The sequence below is a fragment of the Bos mutus genome, chromosome 2 (assembly GCF_027580195.1).
Source record: "Bos mutus isolate GX-2022 chromosome 2, NWIPB_WYAK_1.1, whole genome shotgun sequence".
Taxonomy (NCBI): Eukaryota; Metazoa; Chordata; class Mammalia; order Artiodactyla; family Bovidae; genus Bos; species Bos mutus.
This window is the reverse complement of record NC_091618.1, coordinates 97,065,084-97,079,253: the sequence shown is the minus strand read 5'-3', so window position 1 is coordinate 97,079,253 and position 14,170 is coordinate 97,065,084. Positions and strand designations below refer to the sequence as shown.

At 36.3% G+C, this 14,170-nt stretch overlaps 1 protein-coding gene across 1 annotated transcript in view; it reads left to right on the top strand.

The window, feature by feature from the left end:
• Positions 1–14,170, top strand: part of ACVR1C (activin A receptor type 1C) — an 82,201-nt gene that overhangs the window by 59,887 nt on the left and 8,144 nt on the right. The window contains exons 5-8 of the mRNA XM_005906375.2: positions 835–1,002; positions 2,310–2,466; positions 4,300–4,424; positions 6,940–7,070. Of these exons, the coding sequence (XP_005906437.1) occupies positions 835–1,002; positions 2,310–2,466; positions 4,300–4,424; positions 6,940–7,070 (581 nt within the window). The remainder of the gene's footprint in view (positions 1–834; positions 1,003–2,309; positions 2,467–4,299; positions 4,425–6,939; positions 7,071–14,170) is intronic.

Sequence of the window (14,170 nt, the reverse complement as noted above, 5' to 3'; positions counted from 1 at the left end):
AGAAATTTTATCACTACCTGGATTTGGAAATTAAATATTTGGATAACCAGGAGCTCTTGTATGTAAAGCACTAGGTGGAAAAATTCCTTACCAAATGTTCATTAATTATAGTTTCTTTTCACTGAGGATAAAAACTGATCAGGACTTCCCAGGGCTATTGCAGGCATTTTATTCTGAAAGCTAAAGTGAAGTCTAGGGACTCTGAACACCTACATAATTTTTTAGGCTAATTTGTGTTCTGCTAAAAAGCTTTTATAAACTGGATTAGCTTTTGGTTAAATAAGGTAAATTATTTGAAAAGGTCTAGTAATTGTGATTGGTACTTAATATAAGCTTTGAAGGAAATTGTAAACTTCGTATTTTGAAAGGTGAATAAGATGAACATGCTTGGAATAGTAGAGCTTTTATGATAGTAATAATACTTTGTGTAAATTTGCTGTATTTCTGTTTCCTATTGGTACAATCTTTCTTAAAAGCTCAAGAATAATTTATAACACAATGCTGAGCCTAAGTGCATCTCTCAGTAGTTTCTCCTATAACGTGGTTGCTATTACCAGCAGGTATTGATATAGAGGGAATAAGAAAGGATTGTTCAGTTGTGCGAATCACTGCCTCACCCTCCTATGGTGATGGTGGGTACATGTAATAGGTTCTACTCTATCAATAGGGATTCATTGAAAATTGTCATTCTACTGACTCGGACTGTATTATCACTGAAGGAATTAACTTTGCTTTGTTAACAATACAAATGTACTTTAAATGCTGACATTGGTTAAAAGCTTTTGGCTTCTTTCTTAACATAAACTTACAGCAACAAAATAATTTTTCTGTTAGACAATGGAACCTGGACTCAGCTTTGGCTTGTCTCTGAATATCATGAACAGGGCTCCTTATATGACTATTTGAATAGAAACATAGTGACCGTGGCTGGAATGATCAAGCTGGCGCTATCAATAGCTAGCGGTCTGGCCCACCTTCATATGGAGATTGTTGGTACACAAGGTATGTATTTTCTAATTGTTTTTTCTCCTTGAATATGAAGTTAGAAGCACTAAGTTGTATTTTAGTGTTCACTTAGGTTTTAGTTTATTACAAAAAGTTATCAAATGTAAAGAAACACTAAAAGTACTTTATAAAGCTGAAGGTTTTGGCATGATATAGCCAACTCTTACCTACATACTCATCATTTTGTATACTAGCCATAATAATATTTTTATTCCAAGCGTCTCTATTGTCACCATTTAGCATATGTATCTGAGAGATCTTGCTTTGGTAGCAAATGCTCCATTCTCAGAGGTTACAAATAATTGAACTGTTTTTAAAAAATTGGAAAGGGTAAGGTGATCTTAAACATACTCCTATACCATGTACTTGAAAGCCAAATAATACACACTGTCTCGTCTATTTATTGAGTTAATAGAGAATTGGCTCTAGAAAGTTGTTCTTGTCACTGTAGTGCTTCTCAGATTTGGATTCTTGATCCCTTTAAATGCTTAAAAATTATTGAGGATGCAAAAGTTTGTGGATGTGGGTTATCTCTGTTAATATTTACTATATTAGAAACTAAAATTGAGAGATTTAAAAATATTTATTAATTTACTTAAAGTACAATAATTAATAATTAAATATTAAAATAACAGTTTTAAAACATAATTTTTATAATATAAAACCCAATATAGCTAAAATAATGGTTTTGTTTTACACATTTGCAAATCTCCTTAATGTCTGGATTTTCATACCTGTTCTTCATTTAGTCTGCCCCAATATGTTGTTATTGGTTAAAGTGTGTAAAGAAAAGGTGACATCACACAGATATGTCATTGAAAAAGAGCTTCAAGGACCGCCAGGGATCTTTGGGCCAAATTTGAGGACTTCTGTTCTAGGATAATAAAAGTTCGAAACTTGTTTTTTAGGAGAATTTTTGCTATGTTCTTATGTGGATGTAATAATGCTAATACTTTCCCTACTTATTCAACAAATATTTATTAGTGGTTACTAAATGTCACCTAGTATTCTAAGCAAGGAGGGATGGCAATGAGTAAGACATAACCACTGTCTTATGTAGCCTACCGTCTACTTGGGAATGACAAATAATGCCTACAAATAAATAAGATAACTCATCGATAAAAGCTGTGAAGAAGGCAAAATGGGGGTAGTCTGCTGAGGGTGAGTTGGGATGTTGATTAGGGGTCAGGGAACACTGTTCTTAGAAGGTAACATCTGAGCCAAGTCTTTCAAAATGAATCCTTTTGGACAGATTCAGTCTTCGGTAATGGAAAAAGTGAATATATTTATCTTATGCTTCATAGGTAAACCTGCTATTGCTCATCGAGATATAAAATCAAAGAATATCTTAGTGAAAAAATGTGAAACTTGTGCCATAGCAGACTTAGGGTTGGCTGTGAAGCATGATTCAATACTGAACACTATTGACATACCTCAGAACCCTAAAGTAGGAACCAAAAGGTAAGATAACATACTTTGGTAGCATGTTGTTGTTTAGTTGCTAAGTCGTGTTCGATTCTTTGCTACCTCATGCACTGTAGCCCACCAGGCTCCTTTGTCCACGGCATTTCCCAGGTAAGAATACTGGAATAGGTTGCCATTTCCTACTCCAAAGACTTATGACTGCCCCATAAACATGAATGCCTGGGATATGTGTTTAGAGAGGAGGGCAGCATATGCAACATCATTAGGCCTAAGAAAGCAAGAATTCTTCTCTGGTTCACTGAGAAATCAGTGGCACAATGGCTATAAAGCAAGGAGAGTTGGCATTTAATCATACAGAAAGTAGCTATTTGGGTGGGGAATCAGTATAGAGGGATGATGGAATTGATGGTGATATATTACTTTTAATGTGCCACATCTGAGAATACATTTTCTTACAGAGAGGAGGAAAAAAAACAGCCACATCAACAATGTATAGCTCCTCCAAAGCCTCTATATTTCATAAATGATCTGAAATTCAAGGCTATTTGTGTATATTCAGACTCTAAACAATAGATATAGAATCAATATACAGACAAGTAAGGGACTCTTACAATGAATACATATATGTGCTATTATATCCTCTCAATACTTAAAAATATTATATATGGTTATACTTATGCTATGGTTGTACTTATCCTGAAGTCTCCCAAGTTGATGTGTATTAAGATACTATGAGTTTGGACACAGTTCCCACTTCCAAGGAACAGAATCTCTGAAAGTTAAGAACAAACATGATACAAATAGAGCATACCACACATATGTCAAGACAGGCCCATTAGTAATGGGATTTCTGGTGTTTTCCTATTATAGCCAGACTGTAGCCATATGGCCAGCATACTTCCATTTCCTTTCACTTGAATTTCAGGATCTGTGCTATTTGGCATAATTCCAGGTTTATTGACCTTGAAATCAGTAACAACCAAAACACTTTCCTGGAGTTGTTAAAGGCCCTTGATAGTAGAGGATTTCTAAGCTGGTATAGTTAGTGTCTAAGCCATATTTGAGATTCCAGGCTGAGTCCTTCACTTGGTTTCCTGGGAGACTTTAATGGTCCCAGAAACACTTCAGGATGGTTTATTCAGACTGGGCAAGCCCTAAGGGATCTCTTTTCTTTTCCCCTTAAAAAGCAAGCTTCAACCTGTACTTCAGGGAAGCCCTTGGATACTGGATTCCTTCAGAGAGTCTAAAACTTAAAAGACTGGGAAGAGTGTTGCATCCTCATGTCACTATTCTGAGAAATCCTTGAAATCTCCCTAGGACAGCTTGGCTCAGGCAGGTCCCATGGATTGTGGAATTCGATTTAATTCTACTCAAACAGCCTAAATTATCTTGGTGCCAATATGTAATATGAATATATGTTTCAAAGCCAGTGTATTCAGTTGGCCAAAAAGTTCATCAGCCAAGCCAATATAATAAAATTGTTTATTCAGAGTAGGTATTTGTGGAATAATTCTGAGCACTGTGTACCAGGCCCACCATGATGAATAAAATATACTCCTTGACCTCAAAGAGCTTTCTTGGCTTGCTGGTGGAACTTGAGTTCCATCTTTTCTGTTGAGTGCTTTCCAAGTATTTGGCTCCTGACCCACATGTTTTAACACTAGGATGACCTCTAGTTCTATTTTTAAAGTTTTTAAAATTATCTTTTGATAACTGTATTATTTAATTTTATTCTATTATAGTGGCTCAGGACAACCTGTAAATTTGATGTAAACTGCCTTAACTTATATATCAGGATTAATTAAGATTGTGTTTTACCAGACTGCTATAAAATCATAGACGGAATCTGAAATATGCATGTTTTTGAAGGTATATGGCCCCTGAAATGCTTGATGATACAATAAATGTGAATATCTTCGAGTCCTTCAAACGAGCTGACATCTATTCTGTTGGTCTGGTTTACTGGGAAATAGCCCGGAGGTGTTCAGTTGGAGGTAAGATTTTGGAAATACTCTTTGTGTTTGCCTTTCCTTGGTGCTTGAATTCAATGCACTGTATCAAATTATTTCTAAACATTTAAAAGGTTATCTTTTGTGATATCTTTCCAGTGGTAAAAATGGAGCATCTTGAACAGAATGGAGATTTTAAGTTGTAATTACTGCTTAGTTCTCCTGATAATTCTGGTTTCCATAATAATATTTTGCAAAGCCCTTGAAATGTTTTCTGTTTAAGCTGTTTCCCTATTTTATATCAGAAATGAAACCCAAAGAAGCTAAATGGCTTGCCAAGGCTACAGGATTTAAATTAAAGTGTTTTGGTTCTCAGGCTTTTCTTGTTCTTTTCTTTCTGGTGATGATGAATATGTGAGAATTAAAGTGGAGGGCCGGAGAAGGCAATGGCGCCCCACTCCAGTACTGTTGCCTGGAAAATCCCATGGATGGAGGAGCCTGGTAGGCTGCAGTCCATGGGGTCGCTAAGAGTCGGACACGACTGAGCGACTTCACTTTCACTTTTCCCTTTCATGCATTGGAGAAGGAAATGGCAACCCACTCCAGTATTCTTGCCTGGAGAATCCCAGGGACGGGGGAGCATGGTGGGCTGCCATCTATGGGGTCGCACAGAGTTGGACACGACTGAAGCGACTTAGCAGCAGCAGCAGCACCAAAGTGGAGGGCAGAGGTGAGCAAAGACTAACTTCCTGATTTTGCTCCCAGCAGTTTAGAGATTAATGAGAGGAAGAATTTGGGAGGATGAAACCCTGTAAACACAGGCTGATGAAATTGTTGCATCAGTGGAGAAAAGTTAAATCCTGGTAGAAAATGATTTAGAGTTTTCAATTTCAAGTGAGACAGAGTTAGGCCTAAGCTTTGGTTTAGCAACTTCCTGAATATCTGACTATAGGTGAGGTATGTGGGCTCACTTTCCTCGTCTGTAGAATGAAGATTACTAAAACTGACCTCTTGGGTTTTAAGGATTCAATGGACTAATTCAGTTAACTCATGTAAAGCTTTTAGTACAGAGCCTACTCTGTAAACAGGAACTGTCAAGATGAAACCACTGTCAGTTATTGCATTTTGTTTTGATGTCGTTTTGCCTTACATCAATCTTATTTTTTTTAAAAGTGAAAACCTTACAAGGTTAAAATTATATTTGAATGAGGAAACATGCTTTTCCCCTTTTATTCCTAGGTTAGATAGTAAAATATTCAGGAAGATGAGACGATTTATAGAAACAATAGGGTGGTGCAGAAGCAAAACATGGACACTGGAATCCCCAAACCCGGGACTGAGTTCCAGACCTGCCACTCAGTAGTGACGTGACCTCGAGCAAATTCACCACACTTTGTGCCTCAGTTTCCGGATTCAGTAAACATGGGATAATCTGATATTTTCTTTAGTCACTGGTTTTGAGGAATAATTAGTTAAAACATGTAAAGGACTTAGATAGATACTCAGTAAATAGCAAGATTCAAAACACATTTGTTATTATTTTTTCAAATTTCATACTGATGTTTGCCTAGATTTGCTTTTAGATTTTTATCTTTAAATTTTCTTCCATAGTTGAAATACTAATTTAGTAACATGATTTGAATTTCACTTTCAAAATTATGGCACTTTTTATATACTTAAATTAAAAAAAAAAACATAGTTAATTAGACTGATTTTGTAAGGAAATTCTTAAATTCAAGTATCATTTTGATAATTAAGATCATCTTCAAATACTTTTGGCTATTTCTCTGGAACCTTCTCAGATGTAGTACTTCTAAAATCCAAATGTTAAAAAACTCAGCTTTTGAAAGGTTACCTAACAATTTTCAAAAAGAAGAAAGCCATTTTGTTTTGAAAAGGATAAACATACTTTATTCATGGAGAAATATACATCATTCACAGATCAATGAGGATCTGCTGTAAATTTTGCAATTAGGTATTACTTTTGAATTGCATGATGGCATTTTATGGAAATCCAAATTTATGTAATTTTATAGTATAAAATTATATTTTATAGTTATTAAATGTTCTAGAAATATAATAATGTTTTAATATAAAATTAAGTGTAATATATAATGTAAAACAGTATATTTTATACAATTTTTTTTTTTCTAGAATAATATTTCTCTTTTTTTAATTAATTTATTTATTTTTACTTTACAATATTGTATTGGTTTTGCCATACATCAACATGCATCCGCTTACGGGTATACACGTGTTCCCCATCCTGACTCCCTCCCACCTCCCTCCCCATACCATCCTATTTTGTTTTATATCATATAAATAATTACCAAAATTATATATATTTTTATAATAAAAATTTTATAAACATATAACTACTCAACTGAGAGCTTTCATCTTGTAGGTTTGGTTATTACAGTGATATATAATTTGAATAAGCTTGATTTTCCAGTTTTCCAGCATGCCACTTGTTCCTAGAAAACTTAATTGGTATTATTTTCAAATAAACATCTTTGTTTATTAGTCACACCAGGAAATTTATTATGTAAATTTTTTATAGGAATTGTTGAGGAGTACCAGTTGCCTTATTATGACATGGTGCCTTCAGATCCCTCGGTAGAAGAAATGAGGAAGGTTGTTTGTGACCAGAAGTTCCGACCAAGTATTCCAAACCAGTGGCAAAGCTGTGAAGTAAGGCTATGTTCTTATATATATATTTTCCCATTATAATTTTGAGGCAAGTATCAGAGAGGATTTTCAGACACCATGTAGTTCCTTTCTCTTAATCTAGGCCTCCAATTCATTTCACGTATGTGGGTATATGTCTTTGTATAGGCTTCGGAAAGATTTTATTCCCTATAGCTGCTGGTGTCATAATGCTAAATTATGTGACAGGAACTACTTTGCCATCCCAGTGACTTTACATAAGACTTTATTTCTTGCTATGCCAAATCCCTTACAGGTTAGGCAACTTTCATCAGCATCTGTGCTATATTTGGTGACTCGGTAATCCAGGTGACTTTGACTTGGGGTGCTGCTATTTCAACACACAGTTCCAGAGATATAGGTCAGGGGAAGGGAGAAGCTAGAGGGTCAGACACCAGCTCTCTAGTGCTTTGCCTCAAGTGACACACAGCGCTTCCACTCATGGTTCATAGACCAGAACCAGATACACAGTCCCATCTAATTGAAGGGGGCTGGGGATGTCAGAAACACAGGCATATTCAGAGGGTAGTCAATGTTTGTGCTACACAATTATTACAATTTTAGTCATCCTTATATTCAACAAATTATTCTTAATCCCTAACTTATGGTTTTCTTTCATCAGAAAACTTCCCCATAGCAGGGATCATTGTTGTTTATCTCCTTATCCTGAACCACACATGTAGTAACCATCATAGAGCAGATATATTGTAATGCTTGTTTTGCCTATGTGAAGAGAAAGACTTTTCTAACTCCCACAGGAAGTAGAAGGGAAGGTAGGGGAAAAACTATAAATCATCTAACAAATTCCAAAACTATTTTAATGCTTTAATCTCCCCATCCCAATTACAACTGTTTATCTTCTGTCATGTTTAAGTGTAATGCTTGAGGTCTTTTTTTAGGTGACATATTTTAGTTTTGGCTTTGTCATATGTCATGTCTTAAATAGTTATTTTTCCCCTCATTTTTCCTCTCCTTCATGTTTCGCTCAACTTATTTTCTATTTAAGGCAAGATTTATGTCCTGATATTTCAATTTTGTTTAGAATACAGGTAAAGTATTCTATATAGGTAAAATATACTTATTTTAGAAGCAGAATTTGAGGCATTTATAAAAAAATTGAAATTAAATTAAAATTGTTTCTAACATTAACCATTTCATGCATGAATGAAAGAATATTAACATATATATAAATTTAAAGGATAATATTAGAATTCCACATTTGAAAAATAGAACACTTCTAATACCTTTGAACATTCTTCACCCTTCTGAGAGGCTGCTATTGTAACTAATAATTTTATTATTACTTTTCTTTTCTTTAGAATTTAGCTATATATTTATGGCTAACTTTTGTTTATTTGTGAAGTATATTATTGATACTATGGATATTCTTCTTAGTTTTTTTTTTTTTTAACTTTACCTTATATAGTACAGCTATTATTGGTTTATTTTCATATCTGTATAGTACTCTATTGTATGGATGTAGCACAATTTCTTTTTTTCATTCTGCTGTTGATTGCCATATGTGTGATTTTTAGCTTCTTTTAGAACAACACTGCTCTGTGTGTATATGTCTGTAGAAATTGGGTATAAAACTGTAGATTCTTTTGGAGTGTCCACATAGATGATCATTCAGTTCAGATCAGTTCAGTCGCTCAGTCGTGTCCGACTCTTTGCGACCGCATGAATTGCAGCACGCCAGGCCTCCCTATCCATCACCAACTCCCGGAGTTCACTCAGACTCACATCCATTGAGTCAGTGATGCCATCCAGCCATCTCACCCTCTGTCGTCCCCTTCTCCTCCTGCCCCCAATCCCTCCCAGCATCAGAGTCTTATCCAATGAGTCAACTCTTCGTGTGAGGTGGCCAAAGTACTGGAGTTTCAGCTTTAGCATCATTCCTTCCAAAGGACACCCAGGACTGATCTCCTTTAGAATGGACTGGTTGGATCTCCTTGCAGTCCAAGGGACTCTCAAATAATGAGAGTTCTAGAAACAATCCTCATAGCTTTGTTATTGCAATTTCTAGGACTTCCAGTATAATGTTGCCTGGTAAGGATGATAGGTTTGCTCCTACATGTCTCACCTTTGAATGTCATATTTGCTGTGGGTTTTGCTCATAAAAACTGACTTTTGTTTGATAAAAGCTTTCTTCCTATCTCTGAGGTGATATGTCATTTCTGCTTTAGTGTCTTATTATGACAGATTGCATTTATGGATTTTCCACTGTTAAACCAATCATGCATTCCTAGAATAGGCCTAACAATGTCATTTTTATACAATGAATTTTCTACATTTTATGTAATGAATTTGTTCATTTTTGCCCAATATTTTAGTTCTCTTTTGTTTTGTATTAATCCCACATATTAGATATTTATGAGATATTTATACCATCATCGTTTTTTTTCTGGAATTGTGAACATGTTTATCATTTTCTTTGTTCAACATTCCTTCTTGGCTCTCAGAGCTTCATTTTAAGGTAATTTTCAGATTTTTTCATGTGCATCTTCTAAATGTATTTTATTTGAATTGCTTTTTAGTGAGGATCTAAAAGTTGTAAGTTCTTTCAGTGTTTGGGTGTCTGAAAATATCTTTATTTTGTCCTCAGTTCTGAACAAATAGTTTATCTGGGCATTAGAATTTAGGTTTGCAGTTATTTTCTCTAAGTACTTTAAAGATGTTATTCCACTGGCTTCTAACTTCCATTATTGTTGTTGAGAAGTCAGCTAATTTTATTTTTAGCTAATTTATCTTTTCTTCCAGACCTCTTTAAGAACTTCTTTATGTCTTTTGCATTCTGAGTTTCTCTATGATGTATTTGGTTTGGATATCTCTTGATTAATTTTGCCTGGACGTTTTGGACTTTCCGATTCTTAAGATTTGTGACTGTCTTCAGTTGTGGAAAATTCGGAGCCATTATCTCTTCAAATAGTTCATCTTTTCATTTTTTTAATTGCCCATTTTTAGAGAACTCACTGTATGCATGTTAGACCTTTCATTTTACTTTGCTTGTCTCTTATTCTTTCCTATTATTCATATTACTGCATTTATGAATAATCTCTCATATTCATCTTACAGTTCACCAATTCTATATTTACGTGTGTCTAATCTGCCATTTGGGCTACCCAGGTGGCACTAGTAGTAAAGAACCCATCTGCCAAAGAGGGAGCTGCAAGAGACGTGAATTCTACCATCCCTGGGTTGGGAAGATCCCCTGGAGGAAGGCATGGCAACCCACTCCAATATTCTTACCTGGAGAATCCTATGGATAGAGGAGCCTGGTGGGCTATAGTCCATACAGTCACGAAGAGTCAGATACAAATGAAGCGACTTAGCACAGCACAGCACAATCTGTCCTTTAACTCATCCATTTAGGTTTTTATTATAATGGTTATATTTTTCATGTCAAATTTTACTGACATGAAAAGTACTTTTTCTTTTGTAAATACACTTTTTTATACTAATGTTTAGACTTTTCTCGTTGCTTTTACTTATTTTATTTTTCATATCATTTAACTCTAACATCTAGTGTTTTGATAGGTTTGATTTTCCTATTTTTTGTTTTAACTGCCTCTTGTTAAAGATGGTTTGTTTCCTCATCTGCTTGTGAATTTTCATTATGAATTCAGGTTTACTGCAACATCATAAGGCTAAGCTTTGGTTTTTTTTCTTTACCAAGTGTCAAGATTTAGACAATTTTCTTTGCAAAGTTCCTTCTACAACCAATTCATCCTTACAGTCTAGACTTTGTAAACATTTTTATCTGACACTTTTTGTGTGCTGTGGACTATGTTTCCTGTCTTTCACATGTAGTCCGTCAATTCTGAAGTTCTAGACTGTAAGATCCAAAGATGCCCTCAGAGCAGCTCCTTGCTATAGTGATTTCTTTCACCACTCTGGATTCATGCCTTCTCATTGTTTTCCCTTCTGAGTATTTATCTTATTTATTTACCAGTTCACTTATACTGATTTTTATCATTATGTTATTGTGTTATAATTTACATATAATAAAATGCATAAATTTTAGTGTCCAGCTTGATGACTTAAAAAAAAAAGTATATGTGTATACTTATCATCAAGATCAACACAGAGAATTTCCAGCCCATCCCATATCCATTTTTGTCTTTAATGTCCTTTCTTAGAATATTTTGTAGAATAGTCATTCTGTCATATTCCCATAATTAAATTAATTTTCAATTAAAGGAAAATGTATATCCTCTATAGCGTTAATATCTGTGTTTTTATAGAATTTTAAAAAATATCTTAATTTCACTGTTCAGTTCAGTTGCTCAGTCTGTCCAACTCTAGGCGACCCCATGGACTGCAGCACGTCAGGTCTCCCTGTCCATCACCAACTCCCTGAGTTTACTCAAACTCATGTGCATTGAGTCGGTGATGCCTTCCAACCATCTCATCCTCTGTTGTTCCCTTCTCCTCCCGCTTTCAATCTTTCCCAGCACCAGGGTCTTTTCCAATGAGTCGGTTCTTCACATCAGGTGGCCAAAGTAGTGGAGTTTCAGCTTCAGCATCAGTCCTTCCAATGAATATTCAGGACTGATTTGCTTTACGATGGACTGGTTTGATCTGCTTGCAGTCCAAGGGACTTTCAAAAGTCTTCTCCAACACCACAGTTCAAAAGCATCAATTCTTTGATGCTCAGCTTTCTTTATAGTCCAACTCTCACAAACATACATGACTACTGGAAAAGCCATAGCTTTGACTAGATGGACCTTTGTTGGTGAAGTAATGTCTCTGCTTTTTAATATGCTGTCTAGGTTGGTCATAACTTTTCTTCCAGAGAGCAATTGTCTTTTAATTTCATGGCTGCAGTCAGCATCTGCAGTGACCTTGGAGCCCAGAAAAATAAAGTCTGTCACTGTTTCCTTTGTTTCCCTATCTATTTGTCATGAAGTGATGGGACTGGATGCCATGATCTTAGTTTTCTGAATGTTGAGTTTTAAGCCAAATTTTTCACTCTCCTCTTTCACTTTCATCAAGAGACTCTTTAGTTCTTCTTCACTTTCTGCCATAAGGGTGGTGTCATCTGCATATCTGAGGTTATTGATATTTCTCCCGGCAATCTTGATTTCAGCTTGTGCTTCATCTAGCCCAGAGTTTCTCATGATGTACTCTGCATATAAATTAAATAAGCAGGGTGATAATATACAGCCTTGACGTACTCCTTTTCCTATTGGAACCAGTCTGTTGTTCCATGTCCCATTCTAAGTGTTGCATACAGATTTCTGTATACAGATTCTGAATACCAGACCACCTGATCTGCATACAGATTTCTCAGGAGGCAGGTCAGGTGGTTTATATTCCCATCTCTTGAAGAATTTTCCACAGTTTGTTCTGATCCGCATAGTCAAAGGCTTTAGCATAGTCAATTAAGCAGAAGTAGATGATTTTCTGCAACTGTCTTGCTTTTTCGATGATCCACCAGATGTTGGCAATTTGATCTCTGGTTCCTCTGCCTTTTCTAAATCCAGCTTGAACATCTGAAAGTTCATGGTTAACATACTGTTGAAGCCTGGCTTGGAGTATTTTGAGCATTACTTTGCTAGTGTGTGAGATGAGTGCAATTGTGCGGTTGTTTGAGCATTCATTGGCATTGCCTTTCTTTGGGATTGAAATGAAAACTGACCATTTCCAGTCCTGTGGCCACTGCTGAGTTTTCCAAATTTGCTGGCATATTTTGTGCAATACTTTCACAGCATCATCTTTTAGGATTTGAAATAGCTCAACTGGAATTCCATCACCTCCACTAGCTTTGTTCCTAGTGATGCTTCCTAAGGCCCACTTGACTTCGCATTCCAGGATGTCTGGCTCTAGGTGAGTGATCTCACCATTGTTATCTGGGTTGTGAAGATCTTTTTTTTATAGTTCTTCTGTGTATTCTTGTCACTGCTTCTTAATGTCTTCTGCTTCTGTTAGGTCCATACAATTTCTGTCCTTTATTGTACCCACCTTTGCATGAAATGTTCCCTTGGTATCTCTAATTTACTTGAAGAGATCTCTAGTCTTTCCCATTCTGTAGTTTTCCTCTATTTCTTTGCATTGATCACTGAGGAAGGCTTTCTTATCTCTCCTTGCTATTCTTTGGAACTCTGCATTCAAATGGGTATATCTTCCCTCTTATCCTTTGCCTTTTACTTCTCTTCTTTTCACAGCTATTTGTAAGGCCTCCTCAGACAACCATTTTGCCTTTTTGCATTTCTTTTTCTTGGGGAGGGGTCTTGATCCCTGCCTCCTGTACAATGTCACAAACCTCTGTTCATAGTTCCTCAGGCACTCTGTCTATCATATCTAATCCCTTGAATCTCTTTGTCACTTCCACTGTATAATTATAAGGGATTAGCTTTAGGTCACGGAGAAGGCAATGGCAGCCCACTACAGTACTCTTGCCTGGGAAATTCCATGGACAGAGAAGCCTAGTAGGCTACAGTCCATGGAGTCATGAAGAGTCAGACACGACTGAGCAACTTCACTTTCACTTTTCACTTTCATGCACTGAAGAAGGAAATGGCAACCCACTCCAGTATTCTTGCTTGGAGAATCCCAGGGACGGGAGCCTGGTGGGCTGCAGACTATAGGGTCTCAGAGAGTTGGACACGACTGAAGCAACTTAGCAGCAGCAGCAGATTTAGTTCCTTTCAGAGGGGGGATGTCCTACTCTCTGAGGAGAGCTGCCTTTGTCCTTGTCTGAGAGGAGACTCCCTGATCCCTGAGAATGGACACCTTGCTGTCTGTATAGGAAAATGCTCTGGTGCCTTTCTGAGGAGAGACACCCTGGTCTTTTTCTGAGAAAAGTTGTCTTGGTCTTGGCCTGAGAGGAGAAGCCATGGTCCTTGTCTGAGGGGAGATACTTTGGTCTCTGTCTGAAGGTAGAGCTCTGATCTTTTTCTAAGAGAAATCCCTCTGGTCTCTGTCAAGAGGAGACACTCTGATCTTTTTGTGAGAGGAGGACCCTGGTCTCTGTCTCTGGGGAAATGCTCTAGTTTCTGTTTTTCTTTTTTATTTCAGATTTATTTATTTATCATTTTCAGCACTGGGTCTTCATTGCTGTGCTTTGGCTTTCTCTGGTTGCC